Source organism: Xyrauchen texanus, chromosome 12 (assembly GCF_025860055.1).
Source record: "Xyrauchen texanus isolate HMW12.3.18 chromosome 12, RBS_HiC_50CHRs, whole genome shotgun sequence".
NCBI lineage: Eukaryota > Metazoa > Chordata > Actinopteri > Cypriniformes > Catostomidae > Xyrauchen > Xyrauchen texanus.
Genome location: NC_068287.1, coordinates 39,991,603 through 40,019,306, shown reverse-complemented (window position 1 = coordinate 40,019,306; position 27,704 = coordinate 39,991,603). Strand labels below are relative to the sequence as shown.

The following is a 27,704-nucleotide window of genomic DNA, read 5'->3' as shown; positions in this document are numbered from 1 at the left end:
AGAGCTCAGATCTCAACATCAAGTCAGTCTGGGATTACATGAAGAGACCAAAGCAGCCATTGAGATTGAGAAGGCAGTCTCAATTAGAACTGTGGCAAGTTCTCCAAGACCCTGTTAACACCTTGTATAAAGATGTGTCTCGTGTAATCCAATCACATGTGGTCAGGCAAGACACATCCCTGTTTAAACCTGGTCGCTTGTATGCGTATACTGTGACCACTTGCGATCGGGTTTCGAAGGGAGGGTCTCTGATTTCATGACAATTTACATAAATCACTATGTCATTGTGCTACTGCGCGATAATAAACTGCTGGGGGGAACAAAGAAAGCGTGAATACCACGGCGTGCTTTTTCTCCCAGAAGCAGTTGAGAATCAGTCTAAACCCAAATGCAACATTTTGAGTAGAATTATCCGTGTTAATCTGAGCTTTGGATGTGTGTGCTTGTCATCTGTGTCCCTGCATGTTGATGTCAGACACACTAAAGAAGATCCGGGAAGTTCTTGTGCTTGTGTATGTATTCGCTTTTTAAAAATTTCCAATGGTATGGTTATTTTCTTTTAGAGCCGCTTGTAACGGCAAAGTTTAAAACTCTTGTTTTAGCTCAGCGGTTGATTGACAGGTTTGAGGTGGTATTTCACTGCTGTGCAAAGCACATTCAGGATGGATTCCTGGGGATTCGTATGTGGTTTTGTGATTGTTTAGACCTTATTTAGATCTGTATTTAATGCTGACCACTTGTGATCGGATCACCCAAAATGCATCTTCATACCAGGTGTAAGGGATCTAAGATGCTTGTAACAATCTATCTGCCAACGACCTTTAAAAACTGTGTGCAAGTGTACCTAGGAGAATTGATGCTGTTTAAAAGGATTAAATTGGTCACACCAAGATTTATTTAGGATTCAGCATTAATAGGGATGTACCAATACTGGTTTTTCAGATTTCAGTGAACAAGGAGTAACAGAGCATGCTTTCAAAATAAGTATGTGGGGCATTTTAAAGCTGACGTGTGTCAGTCATACTGCGCACTGGTACCGGTGACTCAGAGCTCGGTACTACTGCAGAGACACTGGTATAGTTACATCTTTTTTATTTTAGTATCGCATTGGTACCGAAGTACCGGAACTTTTGACAAACAATAGATCTTACCTTTTAGAACTCCTTGTCTCATACACGGAAAACACCATCATGAGCATCGCACACTGTTTGTAGATGACAGCCGATTGCTAATTCACTTTGTAGCGTGAGGCTCATACAGACTACATATTTATTAAATTAAAAAGCAGCCTTTTGTGGTTTAAAAATCACTTTGGGTCACATAGCAATCTGCTTTTCCAGAGATGAGAAGCTAATGTCAAAAACACATAAAAACGGAAAGGATTTTCACTCCCAAAATAAAAGCTTGAACCAAAATAAACATTTACATTTACATTTACATTTACGCATTTGGCAGACGCTTTTATCCAAAGCGACTTACAGTGCAATTATTACAGGGACAATCGCCCCGGAGCAACCTGGAGTTAAGTGTCTTGCTCAAGGAAACAATGGTGGTGGCCGTGGGGTTAGAACCTGCGACCTTCTGATTAACAGCCCTGTGCTTTAGCCACTACGCCACCACCACTCCACAAAAAGCTCAATTTAAAAATGTACAACAGAAATATATCACCACTGTAGAGTTATGTAATATGCACTGTAATACTACTACTACTAGTACTACTACAAATAATAATAAAAATAAAGCAATAGTAATTGTATTATATTCAAGCAATATCGAACATCTGTGATGCAGCTCTTTTTTTTTTTGTTGTTGACAAAAATAACAATATTATTTTATCAATTAGTTGTTCTATTTTAATCTAATTAAAGTTTTAATGATTTAATTAAAACATCCCAAAAATCAGTATGTAGGTGGCTTGTGAAAGGTTTCTATTTGGCACCCTTATGTCACACTTAGCCCAGTTAATTGACCTCAAGAGCTGATTTTCTTGATGGGGAAACTTCTTTAGCTTTGTTCTTCACCATACCTTTAATAGCACTGCAAGTGTTTCTTAACCTCCTGACATTCCCACAGTTGTCAATGTTGAAGAAAGATTTTGTTGGCTCTGGTATCATATGGATTTTCCTTGGGTTAGCTGACAGCTCAGGCCAGTTTTAAGTCTACAGAACTTTTGCTTGTTTTTAAGATGTATGTAGGCCAGCAGTGGGATGTGGATCAGAGGTTGTTTTTTTTTTTTGCATTGCATCTTTAATACATTTTGAGCTTAATCTGGTAGTGCTGAGTGCACTGAGATCTGCTCTATGGATTTAAACATTTTCTCGCCTGTTTAAACATGCTGAGATCCTAAAAATACTGTGTCAGACATTACAAAAGATATCCATGCATCACCATGCAAGACCCCAATCCTTCGGAATGGAGTTTTGCATCAAGCTGTGTTCAAAACGTAAATCACTGTTATGTCTAGGAATGGGACAATTTGTCATCAATTGGTTTCTATTGCTGAGGCATTATACAGTTAGGCCACGCCCACTATACAATCTCATTGGTCCAATATCTTGCTCCTAATAACTGTACGTTAAATTCAATTATGTGCTGATTGGTTGTGATTGAGTCATGTCTCGCAGCTGTTTGCAAAAACGTGGACAGAACAATTTGCTTGTCGCTGGAAACATGTCACAGCGCTCTGGACACAGTGAATGCGTTTACATGCACAGCAATTTGCTGATAACTGTCAAAAACCAACTTTATCAGGAAAATTGACAACGTAAGAAATAATCAGATTTGAAATAATGAATTCCACCTCACTAATTAATTAGTGGACCATCCCGAGACATCCCTTGTAATGTAGTGCTGTTGATATCATGTTGATAACAGTGATCTAATATGATGTCACAAAGTACCAAATATGTAATGCATGCTTTTTCTCTCTCTTTTCTGCAGTGCTTTGCGCAAAAAACCTGGTGAAGAAAGACTTCTTCCGTAAGTATCCGACCTTCATAAATACTGTACATGTGTGTCTGAATGCATGTTAACAGCGAGAGCTTTCGATTTCTGTCACTGTATCTCAGCCCAGTGTTTTAGCTGGGATTCATCTGTTGAAAGTGAGTGTGATAAGTGCTCTTCCCCCAAGAGACAGAAATGTGGGTCATTTCGTGCAGACAAAGCAACCACTGGTTGACGTGTATTCGCAACAAATTTCTCTCTGCCTGTATCTCTCTATCCTATCAAGCGCAAACAGCCAAGCCCACATCTAAACGCTGATCAGATATCCACTTAAACAGAGAGACAGATGCTGGTGGGGGTGGGAGGAGAGACTAGGAGCCGGGATGACTGATGAAAAAGAGGAGAAAGTACAAATAAAATATAGAAACAGAAATAAGATTGTGCAGTGAAATTCTCTATGCAGTGATAGACTACATTAAAAACGATAGTCTCTCTACCTCCTCCTCTGTACACACTCACGCATATGTTTCCCCGCTCAGCATGCACTCAATCTTCAAACAGCCATGCAGAGGCGAATTTATTTATCGATCCAGGTATAGTCACAGCCAGTTTCACAGTCAGTTATTGTGTGTTTGTTTGTGAGTGAGCAAGACCGAGAGTAGGGTATTCGGTAAGGATGTACACATAAATTTAGGACAATACCAATAGCCAATAATTATTTTGATGTTATGTACAGCAACCAATGGCCACTATTACATATCTACTACTCTACTATAAATATACTTTGTTGTCTAAAAAACAAAAATTGCATTTATACTAAAGCTCCAATGCGTCAAATAACAGTCAATGCACCTTGTAAAATTAGACATCAAACATTATAACGTACAGAAGAATATAAGGATACCATTTAGTACTTTTGTGACCTTGAATAGAAAAACTGTATTCTGTTTAAAAAGAAAAAAACCAAGTGTAATATTATCTGTCCAAAATCTTCCTAATCAGACCTGTTCAGCTACTTGGAAAATAAATTCTAATATTGACCTAGGCTGTTGCCAGTGTTGTAAGAAATGTATTACAAGCAGTGTTGGGTGTAATCCAATTTCAGAGTAATTAGCTACTGTAATCTAATTACTTTTGGACTAAAAGGTTTTGTAATGCTTTACATTTTAAGTTCTTGTAATCAGATTACTTTTTTATATTTAAAATAAATGTTCAATTAATTTAATTACTTTTAAAGGTGCAGTTAGTACCTTTTTTGTCTTTGTGTCATCTTGGACTTACACTGACACCTAGCTGCTTGGGTGCAGCATCATTTAAAATCAATAGTTTTCCGTTTCAGATACCAAGCCATGATTATTTTAATCAATGAGTGAAAGTGTTCAATAACAGGACGGTTACAGAGAATAAGCAAGTAGTATTCGGGTGGTTATGTGATTTTAAAATGGCAGCCCCCATGTGCGGCGCCTCTCCGTGTAGAGTAAAACAGCTTTTATAAGGTTACTGATATGACTGGAGTCTTCATTTTAATGTGAGTGCTCATGATTACCTACATATATTGCAAAATTACAACTCATGTCTTTAAGAGTTAAACTTTTTGAATGAGCAAAAATTACAAAGTGCACCCTATAAGTACATCATAGGGTTGTGCTTATTTCTAATATATTATTAATGTAGAATACATTAATTATGGCCCCGTAACGAGTCATCGTGAAGGTGAAGGTGAGAAATGTGAAGTGCCGAGTGTTTGTTTAGTGGAAAGGTGTTTTAGACTGTACCTTAAAAGTTAATTAATTAGCAATGGGATTACTTTTCCATAAATTATTCAGTTAAGTATTCTGACTATAAGTTTAGAGGAAATAATTAGTCATTTGTATTGCATTACTATTTTTAAGTAACTTACCCAACATTGGCTACAAGTAACAAGTTGCATACTTTTTGGAAGTAACAGGTAAGGTACTACTTTTGTGAATAAGTAGCCTAACATGTTTTTTTTATATAGTTTATATTAATTATTATTTAATTATAATAAAAAATTATTCAAAGCAAACATTAAGATAAAATATAATACATTACTTTCCATAAAATGCAACAATGTAGTGACTTCCATTGGGAGTTACACAATAATGTAACGGGTTAAATTCACTAAACCACCACTTTTGCGCATGGTGTTTCAGCGCAAAAGACTGCATCTTATTCATTAGAAACCCACAATCTAATTAAAGCAGACGCAGTTAGCGTTGAAATAGCGCCGCATCTTGAGTATTTAAAATAAGTCACTGGAATTCCTTTACATGCAAACTCCCATGTAAATTAGGCTAATTATAGATCACAAAATAGATTCACAAAACTCTGCTATTTGCCCGGCACAGTAAACATCATGCTATTACCACCTGAGGAAAGCAGGCAGTAGAATACATTTTTATTAAAATAGTGGTTTGTGTACATTTTCAATTGACCAACAGCAATTAATTAAATGAAATGCATTAGAAGAGCATTATAACCTAGCATATATCCAGATGTGCAGTGTAGTCAAACGCATTTTCTGCAAGATCAGAATTGTGGAGTGCAAATTGCGTTCAGCCCAGATTTTGTGGCTGCATTTGTGGCATTGCCTGATCTGGATAATTCCTTTAGTAAATCAGGCGCTAAACCAGCACAGACAGTATGTGCAAATAAACAACACTTTAACCGGGTGCAATTCATTCTCGGTGAATTCCCCTGTGATAGTCACCAATCCCTTGTATTTCAAGTTCTAGTATTTGGATTACTGTAACATTTACATTTAAAGGGATAGTTCACCAAAATAAAAATTCAGTCATTGTTAACTCACCCCTATGTTGTTATAAAATCATATGACTTTAATGGTGAAATTGTTAAAAACATTTGTTCTCAGTGATGTCATAAACTGCCTGGCCAAAAAAAAAAGAAAGTTGCTGTTTGGATTTAAATAAGCAAATACTTAAGAGCTTATGATGGGATCATTATTGCAGTGATTAACTCTTTCCCCGCCAGCGTTTTAAAAAAAAGTTGCCAGCCACCGCCAGGGTTTTTGACGATTTTCGCTAAAATTTAATGGCCCGCAGAATATTTTCTTCCATGAATATATGAAGATGCTATATATCACAATAAAGATCTGAGCCTCTGCTTTTAGGCAAAAAAAACGATTTTATTTTATCTTCATTTCTTCTTTTTTTATTGCGACTTGAACAGAGGTCGGTTTTGTCAAAAAACAACATTTCAGACAAAAAGCTGAGAAAAAGGCATGTTTATGTCTGATATTTTGAGCTTCTCAATACTCCACTTCTTCATGTTTGAGACGATCGCAGTCTGTTTCTTTGATCAAAGAGTTGCGTACTCTTTCAAAACATGCGTAGGGGTCTTCCTTACCGTATAACACCTAAAACACGGAAACCCGGAATATTCCGTGTTTGGCGGGGAAGCGTTTTTTCATAAAACACGGAAAATTCCGTGTTTGGCGGGGGAAGAGTTAATATGTTTCAGCTGGCAACAAGTCTTTTAACCCTAACGGATGCAGTGTGTAGCTTCTCATTTATTGAACAACCATGTTGGAAGACGGATCCCGTGGTCGTGGTAAAGATGTTACTGTATTTCAGAAGGGGCAAATTACTGGCTTGCATCAAGCAAAGAAAACAACTAAGGAGAGTGGTGAAATCACTGAAATTGGGTTAAGAACTGTCCAATGCATTATTAAAACCTGGAAGGATAGTGGTGGAACTGTCAGCTTCGCGGAAGAAATGTGGTTGGAAAACAATCTTGAATGATCGTAATCGGAGGTCACTAAAACGCTTGAAGTCACATAATAAAAAATTGACAGTATAACTCACGGCTATGTTTAATAGTGAAAGTAAGAGCATTTACACACGCACAACACAACAAGAACTTACAGGATTGGGACTAAACAGCTGTGTGGCCACTAGAAAGCCACTCAGATTGGACTGTGGAGCAATGGAAAAGGTCATGTGGTCTGATGAGTCCAGATTTACCCTATTCCAAACCAATGGGTGTGTCAGATGTAAGAAGGGAAGCGCATGAAGCAGTGCACCCGTCATGCATTGTCCCCACTGTACAAGCGTCTGGAGGAGGTGTTATGATCTGGGGTTGCTTCAATTGGTCAGGTCTAGGCTCAGCAATGTTATGGAGCAATAAAATGAAGTCAGCTGACTTCCTGAATGTACTGAATGACCAGGTTATCCCATCAATGGATTTTCGTCTTCCCTGACGGTATGGGTATATTCCAAGATGATAATTCCAAGATTCATCAGGCTCAAATTGTGAAATTGTGGTTCAGGGAGCATGAGGAATCATTTTCACACATTTCCACCGCAGATTCCTGACCCCTTGACCCCATTGAAATTTTGGGATGTGCTGGAGAAGACTTTACAGAGTGATCAATGCAATATCAATATTGACGTCATCAATACAAGATCTCGGCCAAAAATTAATGCAACTCTGGACCAGGGGTTGCATTAACCGAAAATTCCAAATGCTGTCTGTCATTTTGACAGATAAAAAGAAGATTGTTTTAGCCTAGAGCATAAGTTTTGACTTCACTAACTCTTTCACGTACACTCCTGTTTGTGCACCCTGTTTATTGCCTGGTATTAAGATGTGCATTTAGAGGCATCATCACCATTAACACCTGCAATTTGTGTCTCTGTTGACCAACTGTGTTCGGATTTCAAGAACAGCGACTCTGAATTAATGACCTCATACATCAATCATTACGTTAATGTGTTACTGCATGATTAGTGTTCTATTTTATTATAATGAAGAGCAAAGTATGATATCATAATGAAAGCGCAAAAAAAGCGGCACATTGTTTCTGCTAACTTGAATTTTGAATTTTAAAGCATCAGAGCCTCAAACATGATCTAAGCATCAGAGCCTCAGAGATGTGTGTGGTTCTCATCAGTAGCATATTATGTATGTATGTATGTGTCACGAATTGCAGACAAGGAAGGCAGACGAAGGTTGAGGATCCAAATGCAGCTTTCTTTATTATAAACAAAACACAAAGGAAAACCCTCAATGGGGAAATAAACATAAACAGAGAACTAGGGCAGGGAACACAGACCAGGCCAACTACATTTCACAAACATTCAACGATAGACAAGGACTGAACCAAAAACCGGGGTATAAATACATGAACAAGGGACAAAGGGGCCAATGAACAAACAGAACTCAAAACAAGATAACAAGATGTTAACAGAAGCAAATGGCAAACTAATGAGGACATGCTCCTCCGTAAAGCCGCGGGGTCCAGATGGCATTCCGGGCCGCATCATCAGAGCATGCGCGAACCAACTGGCTGGTGTTTTTACAGACATTTTCAACCTGTCCCTCTCCCTGTCTGTAATCCCCACATGCTTCAAAACATCAACCATTGTGCCTGTACCGAAGCAAGCCAAAATCACGTGCCTAAATGACTGGCATCCTGTTGCTCTGACCCTCATCGTCAGCAAATGCTTTGAGAGGTTAATCAGAGATCACATGTGCTCTGTGCTGCCCACCTCACTGGACCAATTGCAGTTTGCCTACCGCAGTGGCATTGCCATTGCATCTAAACTACACACTGCTCTCTCCCACCTGGAAAAAGGAACATATGTGAGAATGCTGTTTGTAGACTACAACTCAGCATTCAACACCATAGTGTCCTTCAAGCTTGATGAGAAACTCCGGGCTCTGGGCTTAAACAGCTCGCTGTGCAGCTGGATCCTAGACTTCCTGTCAGGCAGACATCAGGTGGTTATATTGACAGCAACATCTCCTCATCGCTGACCCTCAACACTGGAGCCCCGCAGTGCTGTGTTCTCAGCCCACTCCTGTATTCACTGTACACACATGACTGTGTGGCAACACATAGCTCCAATGCCATCATTAAGTTTGCTGACGATACAACGGTGGTAAGTCTGATCACTTACAATGATGAAACTACAGAGACGAGGTGCACACTCTGACACGCTGGTGTCAGAAGCACAACCTCTCCCTCAACGTCAGTAAAACCAAGGAGCTTGTAGTGGACTTCAGGAAGAAAGACAGAGTACACAGCCCAATCACCATTAATGGAGCACTGGTGGAGAGAGTCAGCAGTTTCAAGTTCCTCAGTGTTCACATCACTGAGGAACTCACATGGTCCGTCCACACTGAGCCTGTTGTGAAGAAAGCTCACCAGCGCCTCTTCTTCCTGAGATGGCTGAGGAAGTTTGGAATGAACCACCACATCCTCACACGGTTCTACACCAGTACTGTAGAGAGCATCCTGACTGGCTGCATCACTGCCTGGTACGGCAATAGCACAGCCCACAACTGCAAAGGGTGGTGCGAACTGCCAGAGACATCATCGGAGGTGAGCTTCCCTCCCTCCAGGACATCTATAACAGGCGGTGTGTGAAAAAAGCTCGGAGGATCATCAGAGACTCCAGCCTTCGAGTCATGTGCTGCTCTCACTGTTACCTTCAGGCAGACGATATCGCAGCATCAGGACCCGCACCAACCGATTACATGACAGCTTCTTCCCCCAAGCAATCAGACTTTTGAACACAGGATCTCTCACGATCAATATACATCAGCACTGCACTTTATTAATCTATTATCTCACACTGGACTGTCATAATTATATTCTCCTCAATACAACTACTGTATATATATTTCTATATACTCTTTATTTGTTATTTTTATTGTATGTGTATTCTATATTGTGTGTATTGTTTACTGTACATTGTATGTTATTATTGTGTTGTGTAAATAGGTTGTTTATAGTAATATTATATTTAATATCTCGTCACTGTCATGACTGCTATGTTGCTCGGAACTGCACACAAGACGTTCACCTACTGTTGCACTTGTGTACATAGTAGTGTGACAATAAAGTTATTTGATTTGATTTACGGTGGCTGATATTGTTAATTTTTAAGCTGGAATGAAAACAGACCTTTTCTATGTGGATTGTGCACCGATTTTGCACCGATATGTCTATGCAAAGGTACTCAGAAGGCTGCTCTCTTAAACATTATTATCAAAGAATATTTGACATCATTATTATTATACAGTGTCAACAAATTCTAGAAATGAACACAGAAATATATAATAAAAAATACAATAAATAGCTAAATAAACATCAGTACTGTATGTTTAGTATCAGTCAGTTGCTGACCATTTAAATAAAGAATAAATTAAAATTATAGCTAAATAAAAATCAGTAGTACTGTTTAGTATCTTAATACTGCCAGTTAATTTGGGATAGGTTGTAAAAAAAGAAGCATTTACTCCTGCCGAGTCAAGAGAAAAACAGCGTCAGCGGTGTTACACCATATTGTGCTATACAAGTTCACAGGAAACATTCAACGGTGGAAAAACAGACTTTTAAATATTACATTTTATAAATGCAATGACTGGATTTGTTCAGTTGAAGGGGTAACAAACTGTGAATCCTGAACGTTGAAAACCATTTGGTTGAATACATATTTACACATTAGCAATGAAAGTAGCTACGTGATTAGCTTGTTAGCTATAAGCTCGTTGTCACGCAGAGTAAAAGATGGACATTGTTTATTTACTTTCCAGCATTGCGTCTCGCCAACTAGGTAACAACGTAGCATGAAATCAACACTCAACAGACACAATCCACCACAGTACCGTTGTCTGCTGCGCTGCAAAAAGATGCTCTGATGTTTACCTTTCAATTTGCTACATTTCTGACTGCATTGAGAAACTACAGCTGTCTAACAGCAAATAGATGTGATAAACATGGTTGTCAGGGACAGGGTTAACATTATATTAGTTATATTGAAAAGGGAAAATGATGTGGTGACCCCAACGCTTGACTCCCAAGCATTGTTTTCAGCATTATATGTTCTGAAATTAATTGTTCATATCTGCGCATATTGGAAAACATGTAACGATACGATATATCTGTGAAAGGCTAATATCAGGCGATATTAGATGCAACTGATGTCTTGTTCTGAAGGAATACAATAAGGTTTGGTGAGAAACAACCCAAAAAACGAATGTATTATTTAGTGAAAATCTTCAACGACCATTGGTCTCCTGGTCGTGTTCGCGAGACAGACTGGACACAAGCTCTAGAGCTCCCTGCACGAGAGCAGAATGTTGCAGCCGTTCACGAGATGGGGTGTTCTAGTGAAAACTTGTTTTGTTTTGCTTCAACAGGACCACCAGCGATATTAACAACAAAAAACACAACATAGCTGCACTTCTCTGCCAAAAACAAGTCGTTTTAACTGGCAGGTGAGATGCTGGCTTCAATATAATGTTATCAGAATGATTTTGGTCCGGTGCCACTTCATAGTGGCGTGAATCACGGCAAATTGTCAAATATAGAAACTAGTGCTTGTCAGAATGTTCCGACACCTGTCTCAGCTGCTAAGGACAAAATCTCTAAAGCCCCATCTCTCTGTTTGATTGAGGACTCAGATTCAAACAAATAAGTCTTGTCATTGAAATGCATTTATTTTTTAATTACAAATTCTTGTTGTCTTAAGTCCTGTTCTCTGGTTTGTGGGCAGTTATGTTGTGTTTTCTGTTGTTTATATTACTGGTGGTCCTGTTGAATTGAAACAAGTTGTTGCATGAACGCCCATCTCACGAGCGGCTCCAGGATTCTGCTCTCGTGCATGGAGCTCTAAAGCTTGCGTACAGGAGACCAGTGGTCGTTGAAGATTTTCACTAAATAACACATTCAATTTCAGTTTGTTTCTCACCAATACTTCTCGTATTCCTTCAGAACAAGACACGAGTTGCAGACAATAATTTATTAGACTCCTGAATTATAATTGGTTTGTTCTTTTGAAGCTTGAAGAGATGGTCACCATAAACTGCCATTGTATGACACCTCTGAGCACAATTTTTTTCCCCACAATTTCTCCCTTTTTGTAAAGACAAAGAAAGAAAGTCAAATGGGGTTATAGCAAAACAGGGATGAGTAAACGATGACTGAATTTGTATTTTTGGGTGAAGTAATCTAAGTGAATTACAAACTGAATGAAGGAGTATATTAGCTGGTGTTGCTGCTGCTTTATTCAATTCCAGCTCTGGACTGTATGTAAATAAATTGTTTATGTTTCACAGGACTCCCAGACCCTTTCGCTAAGGTGGTGGTTGACGGTTCAGGACAATGCCACTCAACAGACACAGTGAGAAACACTCTGGACCCCAAATGGAACCAACACTACGACTTGTAAGTGCTCTTCCTTGAAAGTATTTATCAATCACGTACACCCTTTCTCACAACACTTGATCCCAGCTCATTGAAACTTTTGAAATTAAAACCTGAGAATATAACGTTGTGTTTAGGAAACAGAATCCAGGAAGAAGACAACACGGAAACAGATCTCATTTTGAAGCACATGGTCATCCGTCCAATTGTTTTGGCTTGAGTCATATATTTGGCCTTCAGGGCTTTGGTTCTTTCCTGTAAGCGCTTAAGAATGTCAGACAGTGTCATTAGACGCTCCATGTGTGGTTTCATTTTAGTCCATGTTCTGCGTGAGTCACCGTTGAGAAATCAAGTCTGTTTTTGATATCAAGTCAAGTAAATTTTATTTGTATAGCGCCTTTCACAACACACATCGTTTCAAAGCAGCTTTACAGAAGATCAGGCATTAACAGATGATAAAACGAATGTGTATAATGTCGATGAATCATCATTGTGTAATTAGATAAAATACAATTGTTAATCGTGTTTAAAAATAAATAATTAAATAATAATTGTATTAATAACCCCAGTGAGCAAGCCGAAGGCGACTGTGGCAAGGAACACAAAACTCCAGAAGATGTTGATTAATGGAGAAAAATAACCTTGGGAGAAACCAATTTTATTTCTGATTATTTCAATTTTATCTGTAAAGAAATTCATGAAGTCATTACTCTTGTGCTGCGAAGTAATATCTGGTTCTGTTGAGGCTTTATTCCTAACCAATTTAGCCACAGTACTGAATAAACTTCTAGGATTGTTGTGGTTATTTTCTATGAGTTTACTAAAATATGCTGACCTGGCAGCTTTTAGTGCCTGTCTGTATCTACAGACACTATCCTTCCATGCACCACGATATACTTCTAATTGTGTATTTTTCCACATGCGCTCCATTTTCTGAGCTGCTCTCTTGAGAGCATGAGTGTGATCATTGTACCATGGTGCAGGGCTTATTTCTTAAATTTTCTTCAAACGAAGTAGGGCGACAATATCAAGAGTGCTAGAGAAGACTGCATTTATATTTTTTGTTATTTCATCAAGTTCTTCTGGGCTTTGGGGTTTATTGAGTGTATGAGATAGATCTGGAAGATTATTAGTGAAGCTATCTTAAGTGGTTGGAAGAATAGTTCTACCTGAACGATAGCATGGTGTAGATTGAGTAACATTAGCTGATCGCAGCATACAAGAGACGAGGTAATGATCCGAGATGTCATCGCTCTGCTGCAGAATTTCTATATTATCAACATCAACTCCATATGACAGAATTAAATCTAGCGTATGATTATGGCAATGAGTTGGTCCTGTTACATTTTGTCTGACTCCAAGAGAGTTATATCGATAAATGCTAATCCCAATGTATCATTTTCATTATCTCTGTGAATGTTGAAGTCACCAACAATTAAAGCTCTATCTACAGTATCTACAATAGATTATTACAGTGTCTGACATCGTTTTTGCAAATTGCACACCTCTTTAAAATTATCTTTAGTGATCTCCGACTGGCGAAGCCGGACATCGTTAGTGCCGACATGGATAACAATTTTAGAAAATCTATGATTAGCATTAGCCAGCACTTGTAAATGAGCTCTGGCCCCCGAAATGCAATTAACAATAGTGGCTGGAGACTCTATTTCCATGTTCCTTACAATAGAATTCGCCAATAACAAGGGCTCTCTCAACATAATTGGCTCAGTGGGTGTATCACTGAGTGGGGAGAATCAATTGGAAAGGCTAACTGGCACGGGAGAGTGGTGTCTCTTTGCTGAGTGAGTATGCCGCAGAAACGTCACCCTAATGCCCTGCTGCAGGGGCTCTACAGCCGGAACCAAAGTGTGTATGTTGCTCTCTGTACTACTCGCATCCGAAACAGTATCTACCGGCTTCTCTTTCTCACTGACCTCCACTAGCGTTCGGATGCGAGTCTCTAACTCATTAACCTTCTCCATCAGCCTGACTAATTCCTTACATTTAGCACATGTGAATCCCTCACTGCTGACGGAGGAGGCTATTGTAAACATATGACACGCAATGCCAGAAGAAATAACATGAGCGGATGCCATGACTTACAGCAAATTCTTTGGTGTTGGTTGTTCCTGAGTGGTGAGGGTTTGAGATTGATGTGAATCCCTCACAAAATTGTTTGTTGTTGTTGGTTGTTCTTGATAAGCGGTGCAGTTGAGAATAATATAAAGGAAACCCTTACGTGCGCTTAAAAGCTTCAGCAACAGGAAGTCCAGTGATGTCGGAATCAGCTGAGATGACGAATTAGTTTCTATCACATCGTCTAAGGAGTCTGTTGTTTAATTTCTTGTGTTTATGGATAATTATATGGCGGAGGTAAGTTTGAAGTCATAAAGAGGATGGGTCACTTTGAAAATTAGTTGAAGTAAACATTTCCGATGGACTAAAAAACCCCTCCAAAGGTCAAGGTGACCATATGCTTTTTTTGTAAATGATTAAAGGGATAGTTTGCTCAAAAATGTTTTCATTTACTAACCCTCATGTTGTTCAAAACCCACATGACTGACTTTCTTCTGTGGTATAAAAAACCCCAAAATGAACCATACAATACCATAAAAGTCCATACAACTTGTGAAATACTGTATATTCCAGGACTTCTAAAGTCAAACTGTAACTTTCTGTGAGGAAAAGACTGAGATGTAAATCTGAACTATAGGGGTGTGAGTCTTTGGGTTCACAGTGAATTGATTAAATTCACGATTCACTGGTTTTCAGGTTTTCTAATTAAGATCATTTGATTAAAATTATCAATTTAGCATTTTTTTTAATTAATTTATAGAACTCTTTAATATGGCCACGAGGGGTATGCTAGTGTATCCATGGAAAATTTCAGAGAAAGAAAACGTTTTTATAAATTAAAAAAAGGGTAATAAACTGTACATACACTGCACTGTATATACACCAATCAGCCACAACATTAAAACCACCTGCCTAATTTCATGTAGGTCCCCCTCATGCCACCAAAACAGCTCTGATCCATTGAGGCATGGACTAGATGTTAGCAGCAGATACTTTAAGTCCTGTTAGTTGTGAGGTGGAGTGTGGCAGCGGGGGCGTGGTCAAGCGCCCGTCCGGGAGAGGAAAGCGGTAAGGGCACTTACACCTGAGCTAAATTATGCCTAACACCTGTCTCTAATTCCAGTGAGCACGAGGAGAGCGGCATAAAAGCAGACTCCGAGCCTCCAGTCGAGAGAGAGAGCCCAAAAAGCAACTCAGTGTGCCATATGTTTGAGTCTGTGCTATTTGTAAGACAGCAATTAAAAAGCCTACCTTCAGTGATTTGAACCCCGTTTCCTGTGTCCTCCTTGACCATCCTTCCTGTAACGTTGCTACACTGGTGCCGAAACCCGGGAATTTTTACTTTCCAAGCATGGAGCAAAGTCGCCTCATAGAGTCCTCCCAGCTGGCAGAAGTCCTCCAGTCCCTCGCGACGCTGTATCAAGGCCACCAGCAATCCCTGCTTGAGCTCCAGCAGGACCAAGATCGCCAGTTTTTCGAGATCATGCGGGCTCAGGCAGAGGACCGGCTCGCCATCCGGAGCCTCCTCAGCCAGGAGACGGAGCCGGCCACAGCCGCGACCCCGGACATCCACGCTACGCTACCCCCGCCCACGTTACAGAAGATGGGGGCAGCAGATGATCCTGAGGCCTTCCTCGACTTGTTTGAGCGGACAGCAGAAATCTGGGGCTGGCCGCCCGAACAGTGGGCAGCCCGCCTAATTCCTCTCCTATCCGGGGAAGATCAACTCGCGGCACAACAACTGCCGGCGACAAATCTCCTGGCTTACTCTGACCTGAAGAGGGCCATTCTGCAATGGGTCGGTCGGAGCCCGGAAGAGAATCGCCAGCTCTTCCGGGGCATGAAGTTAGAGAAGTCCGATCGCCGGGACGCCTGTCGCTGGAGGAAGCTGTTCGGCTGGAGGAGGACCATTTGGCGGCGATCCTGAGGGCGGACGAGCCTTCTTCTCTCTCTCTCGCCCCTTGCCTTGTGTCTCCACCCCCCTCCTCCCCCTCCCCTGTGTTTTCTCATTCTGTTTTCTCCCCAGGGCCCGTTCCTGCCCCGCGCAGGCGTGGAGGGTATGTGCAACCTGCTTCCCGGCCTTGGGAGAATGCTCCTTCCCCTTCCCCGTCCTTCAGCCGCTCTCCTCCTCAGGTGGGGGTGGCCGCCAGCACAAGTGCAGGCGTAACGCCTGGGCCGGTCTGTTGGAGGTGCGGGGACCCGGACCACTTCCGGGATCAGTGTCCGCTGATGGAGGTGGGGACGGTGGTGCGGGTCTCCGACGTCCCGCAGGCTGCCCCCTATCGGGCTGGAGCATACCGGATTCCGGTAAGGATCAGGGGGGGTATTTACCAAGCTTTGCTGGATACCGGCTGCAATCAGGCCACCCCTCCTCTCAGGGAATTCCCTGAGGGGGACTTCCCTCTAGAGCAGTCGCGGGACGAAACCCTTAAACATGCTCTTGACCAAGTGAGAGTAATTGATGGTCAACAGCTCCGGCCGGGCATCGCCATTGCATACCCATATTTTGCCATGATTAGAGATCGGTTATATAGAGTGACGCAGGACGCTCAAACAAAGGAGGAAGTGACACAATTATTGATCCCACGGAGCCGCCGGGAAATGGTTTTCCAGGCGGCTTACTATAATCCTATGGCCGGTCACCTAGGGGAACGGAAAACACTTCTCATTCTAATAGCCCGTTTCTATTGGCCGGGCATTGGCGGTGACGTCCGCAGGTGGTGTGCGGCGTGCCGTGAATGTCAGCTGGTAAACCCACCGCCACCCCAAAAGCGCCATTGCGCTCTCTACCATTAATCGAGGTCCCCTTCGAAAGAATTGGGATGGACCTCGCCGGGCCATTAGAACGGTCAGCACGCGGACATCGCCGTGTTAGTCCTAGTGGATTACGCGACGCGATATCCGGAAGCAGTGCCTCTGAGCAACATCTCCGCGACGTAGTGTTGCAGGGGCACTCTTCAAGATAATCTCCCGGGTGGGGATTCCGAAAGAAATCCTCACCGATCAAGGCACGACTTTTATGTCACGAACACTTCGCGAACTTTACGAGCTCTTGGGCATTAAATCGATTCGCACTAGCTTTTACCATCCGCAGACTGATGGCCTAGTGGAACGGTTTAATAAAACGAATCGTAAATTCGTACACGATGACGCTAGAAATTGGGATAAGTGGCTAGACCCCCTGTTATTTGCAGTACGAGAGGTCCCACAAGCCTCCACAGGGTTCTCCCCGTTTGAGCTGCTGTACGGGCGACGCCCACGCGGTGTCCTTGATGTCATCCGCGAAGCTTGGGAGGAGGGACCTTCTAATAGCAAAAATGAAATTCAGTTCGTTCTCGATCTTAGAGCAAAACTCCACACACTGGGGCGACTAACACAGGAGAATTTGCTCCAAGCTCAAGAACGCCAACGCCGGCTGTATGACAGGGGTGCTCGGCTACGGGAATTTGCACCGGGAGATAAGGTACTCGTATTACTCCCAACATCTAAATTACTCGCCAAGTGGCAAGGACACGACGAGTGGGGGATCTCGATTATGAAGTTAAACGTACCGATAGAGGGGGCGCACGTCAAATTTATCACCTCAACCTCCTGAAATTGTGGAGGGAGGAGGCGCCTCTGTGACGTTGGCCACGGTAGTTCCGGAGAGGGCGGAGCTCGGACCGGAGGTAAACAAAAACTGCAATCTTAACACTCCGGTTACTTGTGGAGACCACCTCTCACCGCGTCAACTCACAGAGGTTACCAAATTACAAAAGGAATTTGCGGATGTGTTTTCCCCTCTACCGAGCCGTACAGACATCATACAGCACCACATCGAGACCGAGCCGGTGCGGTGGTGCGTTGCCGCCCCTATCGCTTACCCGAACATAAAAAGAAAATAGTACGGGAGGAATTAGATGCGATGCTTGATATGGGCGTAATAGAGGAATCCCACAGTGATTGGTCCAGCCCGGTTGTTCTTGTTCCCAAGAGTGATGGGTCTGTTCGATTCTGTGTGGATTACAGAAAAGTCAACGCGGTGTCTAAATTTGACACGTACCCAATGCCCCGTGTTGATGAACTGCTCGATCGGTTAGGTACTGCTCGATTTTATTCGACCTTGGATTTAACAAAGGGTTATTGGCAGATCCCCTTGACACCAATGTCCCGTGAGAAAACAGCCTTCACTACACCGTTTGGATTACACCAATTTGTGACGCTTCCTTTCGGTTTGTTTGGAGCACCAGCCACGTTTCAACGACTCATGGATCGAATCCTCAGACCTCACACCGCGTACGCCGCTGCCTATTTAGATGATATTGTCATTTATAGCAATGATTGGCAGCGGCACATGCAACATCTGAGGGCCGTCCTGAGATCGCTGCGGCGGGCGGGGCTCACGGCAAACCCTAAGAAGTGCGCGATTGGGCGTGTGGAGGTACGGTATCTGGGGTTCCACTTGGGACATGGCCAGGTGCGTCCCCAAATTGACAAAACCGCAGGCGATTGCGACTTGCCCTAGACCCAAGACCAAAAAGGGGGTGAGGCAATTCCTGGGGCTGGCTGGCTATTATAGGAGGTTTGTGCCTAATTATTCGGACGTCACCAGCCCGCTGACTGACCTCACTAAAAAGGGGGCTCCAGATCCGGTTCAATGGTCGGAGCATTGCCAACAGGCGTTTATGCAGATTAAAGCCGCACTTTGTGGGGGGCCACTTCTTCATGCACCTGATTTCTCTCTCCCTTTTGTATTACAGACGGACGCTTCAGACAGAGGGCTGGGGGCCGTACTCTTGCAGGTGGTGGAGGGGGAGGAGCGCCCGGTGCTGTACATTAGCCATAAGCTCTCCTTAAGGGAGACTAAGTACAGCACCGTGGAAAAGGAGTGTTTGGTCATCAAGTGGGCGGTCCTCACCCTCCGTTACTACCTGCTGGGGCGGGCCTTCACCCTCTGCTCGGATCACGCCCCACTGCAGTGGCTCCATCGCATGAAATATACTAACACCCGGATCACCCGTTGGTATCTGGCCCTCCAGCCCTTTAAATTCAAGGTGGTCCACAGACCGGGGGTGCAGATGGCTGTCGCCGACTTTCTCTCCAGAAATGGGGGGGGAGTGGTAGACAGGATGGCGCCCCGGCCTGAGTCGGGCGGTTGGGGTATGTGGCAGCGGGGGCGTGGTCAAGCGCCCGTCCGGGAGAGGAAAGCGGTAAGGGTGCTTACACCTGAGCTAAATTATGCCTAACACCTGTCTCTAATTCCAGTGAGCACGAGGAGAGCGGCATAAAAGCAGACTCCGAGCCTCCAGTCGAGAGAGAGAGCCCAAAAAGCAACTCAGTGTGCCATATGTTTGAGTCTGTGCTATTTGTAAGACAGCAATTAAAAAGCCTACCTTCAGTGATTTGAACCCCGTTTCCTGTGTCCTCCTTGACCATCCTTCCTGTAACGTTGCTACATGGAGCCTCCATGGATTGGACTTGTTGGTCCAGCACATCCCATAGATGCTCAGTCGGATTGAGATCTGGGGAAATAGGAGGCCAAGTCAACACCTTGAACTCTTTGTCATGTTCCTCAAACCATTCCTGAAAATGTTTTGCAGTGTGGCAGGGTGCATTATCTTGCTGAAAGAGGCCATTGCCATCATTTACATTAACATTTTTTCATTTGGCAGACGTTGTTATACAAAGCGACTTACAAAAGAAAATCAGGTAATACAGTTGCCATGAAGGGGTGTACAGTACGTGGTCTGCAACAATTTTACGTAGGTGGTACGTATCAAAGGGACATCCACATGATGCTCATCCGCAGAACTTTGCCCAGACCATCACGCTGCCTCCACCGGCCTGCCTTCTTCCCATAGTGCATCCTGCTGCCATCCCTTCTCTTAAACGATGCACACGCACCTGGACGTCCACATGATCTAAAAGAAAACATGATTCATCAGACCAGGCCACCTTCTTCCATTGTTCCACGGTCCAGTTCTGACACTCACGTGCCCATTCTATGTGCTTTTGGTATTGGACAGATGTCAGCATGGGCACTCTGACAGGTCTGAGGCTACACAGCCCCATACGCTGCCAGCTGCGATACACTGTGTGTTCTGACACCTTTCTAGAGACGAGGGGAGGCGTGGGAAGAGGGAAAGCGTGAGCGGAGACACACAGAGAGAGAGAGGAGCGAGAGAAGAACTTGCTTGCTAGCTCCCGGATGTGCTTTTGTCCGGTCCTCAACCGCTCCTCCTCCCTTTGGTGGATGCCAGTTTGCGCTCTCCCGACAAATGGCAGCGAGTCCTTCAGCCCTGGTGGACAGAATCGCTCCTCCCCTTCTCGGCAGATGGTCGCGGTTCCTCTGTCCCCAGGCAGACGTCCGCGGCTGCTCCCCTGGCGGATAAACAGCAGTGAGGACTCTGCGACTGTGCATCCCTCCTCCTTCCTAGGTTTCGGCACCACTGTAACAGTATAAGGACGGGCAAAGAGGAGGCAGGAACCAGCTGAACAGTAAACATAAACTTAAATGATAAAAATTTACTTAAAACCTTGTGCACCTCTCTCTCCCAAACTGGCGAATGTGGTCCCTTTGCAATCAACATATTTGGTGGTCCATTGCATCATATATGTTGAAAACCCTTGCCCTAGAGTATCTAATTTCAAGAAGGAGAATTCAAGCTACTTCAGACTGTGAAATTCACCAAAAGTAACTTGGCAGGAAACCTATGACATACATGAACTTTTACATTACTGAAAAAACATGAAAGTATCATAATCTGATTAGTTTTCATTACTTTTGTATTTTCCATAGAGGAGCTGAGTGTGAACCTGTGATGATTTAAAAGACATAATTTTTGTCCTTTTTGAGCTTTGCTGTAAACATCACCACTGTCATCAGAATCAGAGTCAGAATGATCTTTATTGCCAAGTGTTCTCACGTACACAAGGAATTGTTTTGGGTGATAGGAGAAACAAGTGCACACAGAACATTATAGTGAGAGACAGAATATAAATCAAGGTAAGAGTATAAACAGACATACAAATAAATATAAGTGAATTTACCTATACTTGAGATATTTATTTACATTATTGCACTATGGGGGAGTCCTGAGGCAGTTTATTTGTTCATGTGGTAAATGGTCTGATGGTAATTGTATGTAAAATGTGAACATTATTCAAAATATCTTTATTTTGGGAGAACTGTTCCATTAACATGCAATGTAATGCATTTTCCAAAAAACCCAGCGGATTTTCTTGAACGAGTGGTGTACGAATTCTTCCAATCTCTTGATCAATGCAGCCCATCAGTAAAGCTCCCGCATCTTCAGGCTTTGAGGAATTAGGTCGTCTCCTCTGTAGACTCCTAGATTTTTCATGGAATTTGGCACGGCTGAAAACTCTGAAATCTAATTTTCACGCTGTACTGTACACATCTAGTTCTGCTTTCATATTTAACAGATGCTTTATCTAGAATTACGAGTATCAACTGTTTCACAGCGTGGAGTAAAAATAGAAACTTTCCCTCAACGGTGGCCTGTTTTTTTTCCCACAGACCGAAAAAATGGAAGTGAGATGTGAGGAAGGTCAATGCAAAAGGAGCAAGCTATTTTCCAACACTTGTCCCGTTCTCATGTCGTCCCGACAGCCGGCAACAGGAGGAAGCACACGTCTCCGTTTTGTTTGGTTGCCACGGCAACCGGCTGTCGAGTTAGCCAGACATGTCACGTCTTTAAGCGGAAAATAGCCTCCCCACAAACTGGAATAATGGGTGGGGAATAGAAAGAGTTCTTGCTTAAACTTTAAAACCTAAATAAGTATATTGGAATTTCTTTTCACCCCCTTGAAACTTAGCATATAGTGGGGCCCAAAAGTTTTACATTTTCCCCAAAAACGTTTTTCCATGATTGAAAGATAGTTCACCCAAAAATGAATATTCTGTCAACTTTGACCCTCTTGTTCCAAATCTGTATGACTTTTATTTGTTCTGTGGAATACAAAAAGAGATGTTAGGCCTCAGTTACCATTCACTTTCATTGAATGGAAAATGGGCACCATCAATATCCTTCAGTGTTTCTTATGTGGGTTTGGAACAACATGAGGGTGAGTAAATGATGACAGAATTTAAGTTGCCGTTTGCAGGGAAAGTTCAATCTTTCAGTTTTGCTTCGAGGATTGTCTTAGAAAATGAAATAAAATAAAAAATAAAACAGGGTAAACCATAATTACCTATTTTATTATGTTGACAGGACAGGGTTTTGGCTTTAATTTTTTGCTCCATGTTCTCTTTCACTCTGGTCTTGTTTGGTAACTTATTGATGCTAGTCATCTACAAGCTCTTGTCTGGTCCTGTGAAAAGGAACATTTGGCATGAAGACTCTCCAGTATGTTTTGGATAAGGTCTACTATGAGCTCAGACTTCAGCTGGTCCCTGTTCCCTAGACGTTTGATAAACTTTCTTTAGATCAGAGAGAATAACTTAGATTGTTTGGGTTTGGTTTGGTCCCCTCTGATCAGAATTCAAGCGACGTTGTAGAGTTTTGTCTTCTCGTTCCTTTCATCTGACCCCTTCTTCTGCCTTCTCTCTATTTCTTCATCTACCTCTTCTATTTGTTTTCAGTTCAAACAAGATAATTTGCTTAGGGATTCCATCCTATTGGCTGGCTGACACAAATTTCAGACTTTGCTTGGACATTTCTTGTCAGAATCACTATTTTTGATGTCCACTTTTGAAGATGTTTCTGTTCCCAGATTTTGTTTTGTCTAACGCCTTGCCAAAATATTCAGACAAACCAAATTTATTCGACAACAGAGACGGTGGTGTTACAAAATTGTACCGGCCTCTCTCATGTGGCAACAAATAAAGATTTTATTTTAAGTGACTTTAGTGGCTGCGCCATTGATAAAGTTGGTGGATAGTGGACAATAAGAATTCTTCTTTTATTTTATTTTAAAGTTGGACATGACAAAATGAATGACTTGGGGGTCAGTTCTTTTTTGATCCACTAAAAACAGCTGATTCATTCAACCAGCCATTCAAGGAAGCGATGTAAGTCTTGCGGCATAGAAAAAAAACTACACTGGTTGCACTGTTTGTTAAGCGCTGTTGTGTGCACATCAGCAGAAAAATGCATGTTGTGAACCGTTTATGAAACCAACAGTCATGAAAATCTTTCAGGTTCTGGTATTTAAAAAAATAAATGGAACCAGTTTTGAATTCAAACCAGTCCTCGTTTCCCAATTTCAATGTCTCTTGTGTGGTTTACTTCACTTTTGTCCAGTACCGCCTCTCATAGAAATGGTTTTAAACGCACTAAGAATGTTTTAGGGTTTGCACACGTAGACGATCTGCATTTTCACTAATTGAGCTGTAGGAAATAATATGTATGCACAAATAAAGATTATCGATACAAGAATCTAAAGAAGTATCGATACAAAAAAGAATAGCGATATACTGAAATGAATCATATCGACACAGCCCTAGTTTTAAGTCTGATCTTGCATCTTTCTTTTTTCAGGTATATTGGGAAGTCGGACTCCATCACAATCAGCGTTTGGAACCATAAGAAAATCCATAAGAAACAGGGGGCGGGATTTCTTGGCTGCGTACGACTCCTCTCCAACTCTATTAACCGACTCAAAGACACAGGCTGTAAGTGTGTGTGTGTGTGTGTGTGTGTGTGTGTGTGTGTGTGTGTGTGTGTGTGTGTGTGTGTGTGAGCGTGTATTTATCACTTTGTGGGGACCAAATGTCCCCATAAGGATAGTAAAACCCGAAATGTTTGACCTTGTGGGGACATTTTGTCGGTCCCCATGAGGAAAACAGCTTATAAATCATACTAAATTATGTTTTTTGAAAATGTAAAAATGCAGAATGTTTTCTGTGAGGGTTAGGTTTAGGGGTAGGGTTAGGTTTAGGGGATAGAATATAAAGTTTGTACAGTATACAAACCATTATATCTATGGAAAGTCCCCATAAAACATGGAAACACAACATGTGTGTGTGTGGTGTGTGTGTGTGTGTGTGTGTGTGTGTGTGTGTGTGTGTGTGTGATTGGCTTAGAAACATAACCATTTAGTGTGTGTATAATTAGCTAAGAAAACCTAGGTCAAAATGTGTGTAACCGGCTTAGGCAGACTATGATTGTGTTTGTGTGTGTGTAATTGGCTCCTAGAGATTTTAAGTGTGTGTTAGAAGGGCTTAATGAGTTAAGCGGGCAACCTTTGGCATGAAATTGAATTTGGATTTGTGTTGCTTTTATTTCATGTGTTTGCTTTGAGGTGATCTTTACACTAGTGTACTTCTAATTGATGACAAAATTAACTTTATGCAAATATAGGCATATTTAAAGGAAATATGTCAAGAAGGAAAAAAATGTCATTATAAATTGTATTTCTGTAGCTCAAAGCAACAAATGGGTAATTGGCTCTTGACTTATAGAGCGAGATTACAGCTGCCATATTTAATGTTACAATTGTTCCCTTTCATATGTATACAGGTGACCCGTCTCATCCTTTTAAGGTCTCTGGTCTGAATTTCTGTCTGCTACATAAGTCAGTCTATTTAGGTTAATACAAATAGATAGAAACATCATACAGATTGAATAGTCATGAGTCATATTGTTAGAAAGTCTTAACTTTTAAATACATCAACCACATTAGTTTCACTCACATACTAGTTTTATAAATCTATCTCATGTTGCTCAGTGAGGACTATTTCAAGATCTGTGTTATGTTTGTTGTAATCACAATCCTTTGCTGTAAGTAACAATATGTTATTTTCCATATTTTGTTTACACAAAGTAATACGTGAATAAAATTATTGCCCCCTAGTAACATACATGTTTTTGTTGCATTTTCGTTTATTGCTTCATAAAACATAACCAGAAAATGTGAAATAGTATGTCGTTATTTACAGTAGATGATCCCGATTAAAAACAGCCCAAAACAACGTAATAAGTTGAAGAGGTTTTAAAATAATATCAACAGAGTCACATGGGTTTGGCCTGCAACAGTAGCCTGGCTTTGGCAGGCAAGAAAATCTAAATATTTTATTTTCATGATTATCGATATATCGTGCATCACTATTTTAAATGCAGACTTTCCCTAAAAAGCCTCTTGCGTGACCACTGTCCTGGAGAAGCACAGGAAACTCTCAGCCGCTCCTACAGCTGGAACTGATTCATTTCACCATTTCCTGTTGCACCCTTCTGTCTCTCTACCATCATGTTCCTCTCACTGTCTTTTCTCATTCTCTCATTCTCCCTTATTAGTGTTTAGGGTAACACTTTACAATATGGTTGTATTTGTTAATATTAGTTAACTGCATAACATGAACTAACAATGAACAATAATTTTACAACATTTATTAAACTTTGTTTATGTTTATTTGAACACAAATTAGTCATTTCAATTAAAAGTTTTAATTTACGTTAATGCATTATGACACAACAATTAGCCAAGATTAATAAATAATGTAAATATATATATTGTGAGTTCATGATATCTTATACATTTACTAATGTCAACAAATACAACTTTATTTTGAAGTGTTACCATTACAAAAGAATGTGTGAAAAATGCTATATTGGTATCAGCTAATATTAGTACATTTTTTATTTAAATGGCAAATGAAAACGTGTTTAAATCTGTATTGGCCAATAATACCCATTTTCTTTTTTGATTTACGATACATTTACTCGCTCAGTAAAACAATTACTCTGTTTATATCCTATTTCAGCAAAATATTACAGATTGTCTTAAAATTATAACACATTTACAAAAAATGCACAGTGTATTGGTGACTATATTGATGTCTAATTTTGTATTATTATTATTCTTGTATGGCTATAATTTATTAAAAGTATCGTGATTAGGCCTATGTCTGTATAGCCCAATAAAACAGATTTGTTTTAACGATACATTTACTCAGTAAAACGATTGCTCAGTTTATCTGTTAGTATATATTCTATTTATTCTAATTTACAGATTTTCTTAAAATTACAATACATTTACAAAACATTTATGATCTGTCAATGACCATATAGGTATTGGCCAGTGTTACAGATTTTTTTGCAATTAAAATAAATGTACTAAAAATACACAATGTATTAGTGGCTTATTTAATATCAGCCTAAATTAGTGTTTTTATATTTTGTTTTGTTTTTAAATGCCAATAAAATGGACGACTATATTCTTATATACAAAATAAATATAAATTGGGATAGGTTTTTTGGGGGGGATAGAAGATTTATAATACTGTCCATCATATTGGTTGTCAGCCATAACATTAAAATGTTTTTCAGTATTGGGCAAAATATCAGTGTAGGTTAGTTGTATAAGTTAAAAGTTAGTATTTTAACCTAAATGTCCTTATTTTGACCTTTTTGGAGTGTCATCATCATTGTTTGCAGGTGTTTTACAACGTTATAGAAGCTTAAATGTATGTTGAGTTTATTTGTTTTGGTGAACGCACCCCCAGTCATGTTTAGTCTAGCTGTGCATCCTGATCTGTGTGTGTGTGTGTGTGTGTGTGTGTGTGTGTGTGTGTGTGTGTGTGTGTGTGTGTGTTTGTGCATGCGTGCGAGCGAGAGAGAGAGAGAGAGTGAGAACAGATAGTGTCCTCTCTAAGTCTGCTGGCTACTTGTTATTCCTGTCTCTCTCTTTCCGGCAATGACAGAGACTCAACGTGATTCTAGAAGCGTCTCATTCCTATCAGCACATCTACAGTCTGAGAGGAATAATGCTGCATCTGTGCACACACACTCACTCACAGAGTGCTGCAGTGTGTGTGACCTCAGACATGAAATGGAGACTGTTTTAGGCTGTTTTTAAGTCTCAAATGTGGAAGTCAGAGGTTGTAATGCAGACATTACACAGGGTCTTTGGATTCAACTTACTAAAAAGTAGTGACGCCACTAACTTAATAACATTTTTTAGTAGCTCAACTTTTTTCAAAACTTTGTTTTTCCTTTAACTTTTAATGAAGGGTCACAATAGTCCACTAGAATAGTCTAGTTTGTCTATATTTTTTCCTTCTTTTTTTATAATGTTTTTGTATTATTATTTCAAGTGGTGGTGCTTTAATAAGCATGCTGTGCTTTAGCTGGTAGACTGTATGGTAAAATCCTCTCTATTCAAGTTTATCCCCTTTAAAACACAGCCACTACAGTCGTACACATGTTAAAGGCTGTATTTGTCTGTTATCTGGCTTCTTGTGCCATTTCTTGAGCATCCTGCCAGGAGCGTCTGATTCATTTTAGTCAATTGGTTTGTTTGGAATGAACTGTTTATTAAAGATTTTGGCCCTTTAAATAACTTCATTAAATTTAGCTACTTTTTTTTTGTATCTTTTGGTTTAGCTAAATAAGTCAGACGTTTATATACACTTAGGTTGAAGTCATTAAAACTCATTTTTACCCACTCCACAGATGTCATATAGGACTCAGATGCAAACTATAGTTTTGGCAAGTCGTTTAGGACATCTACTTTGTGCATGACATAAGTAATTTTTAAACAATGTTTT

The 27,704-nt window shown here is 40.9% G+C and overlaps 1 protein-coding gene across 2 annotated transcripts in view; it reads left to right on the top strand.

Moving 5' to 3' along the window:
* Window positions 1–27,704, top strand: part of LOC127652679 (E3 ubiquitin-protein ligase SMURF2-like) — a 99,347-nt gene that overhangs the window by 37,183 nt on the left and 34,460 nt on the right. For both annotated transcript variants that reach the window (XM_052138973.1, XM_052138972.1), the window contains exons 2-4: window positions 2,941–2,979; window positions 12,052–12,160; window positions 23,698–23,831. In XM_052138973.1, coding sequence (XP_051994933.1) covers window positions 2,941–2,979; window positions 12,052–12,160; window positions 23,698–23,831 — 282 coding nt within the window. The remainder of the gene's footprint in view (window positions 1–2,940; window positions 2,980–12,051; window positions 12,161–23,697; window positions 23,832–27,704) is intronic.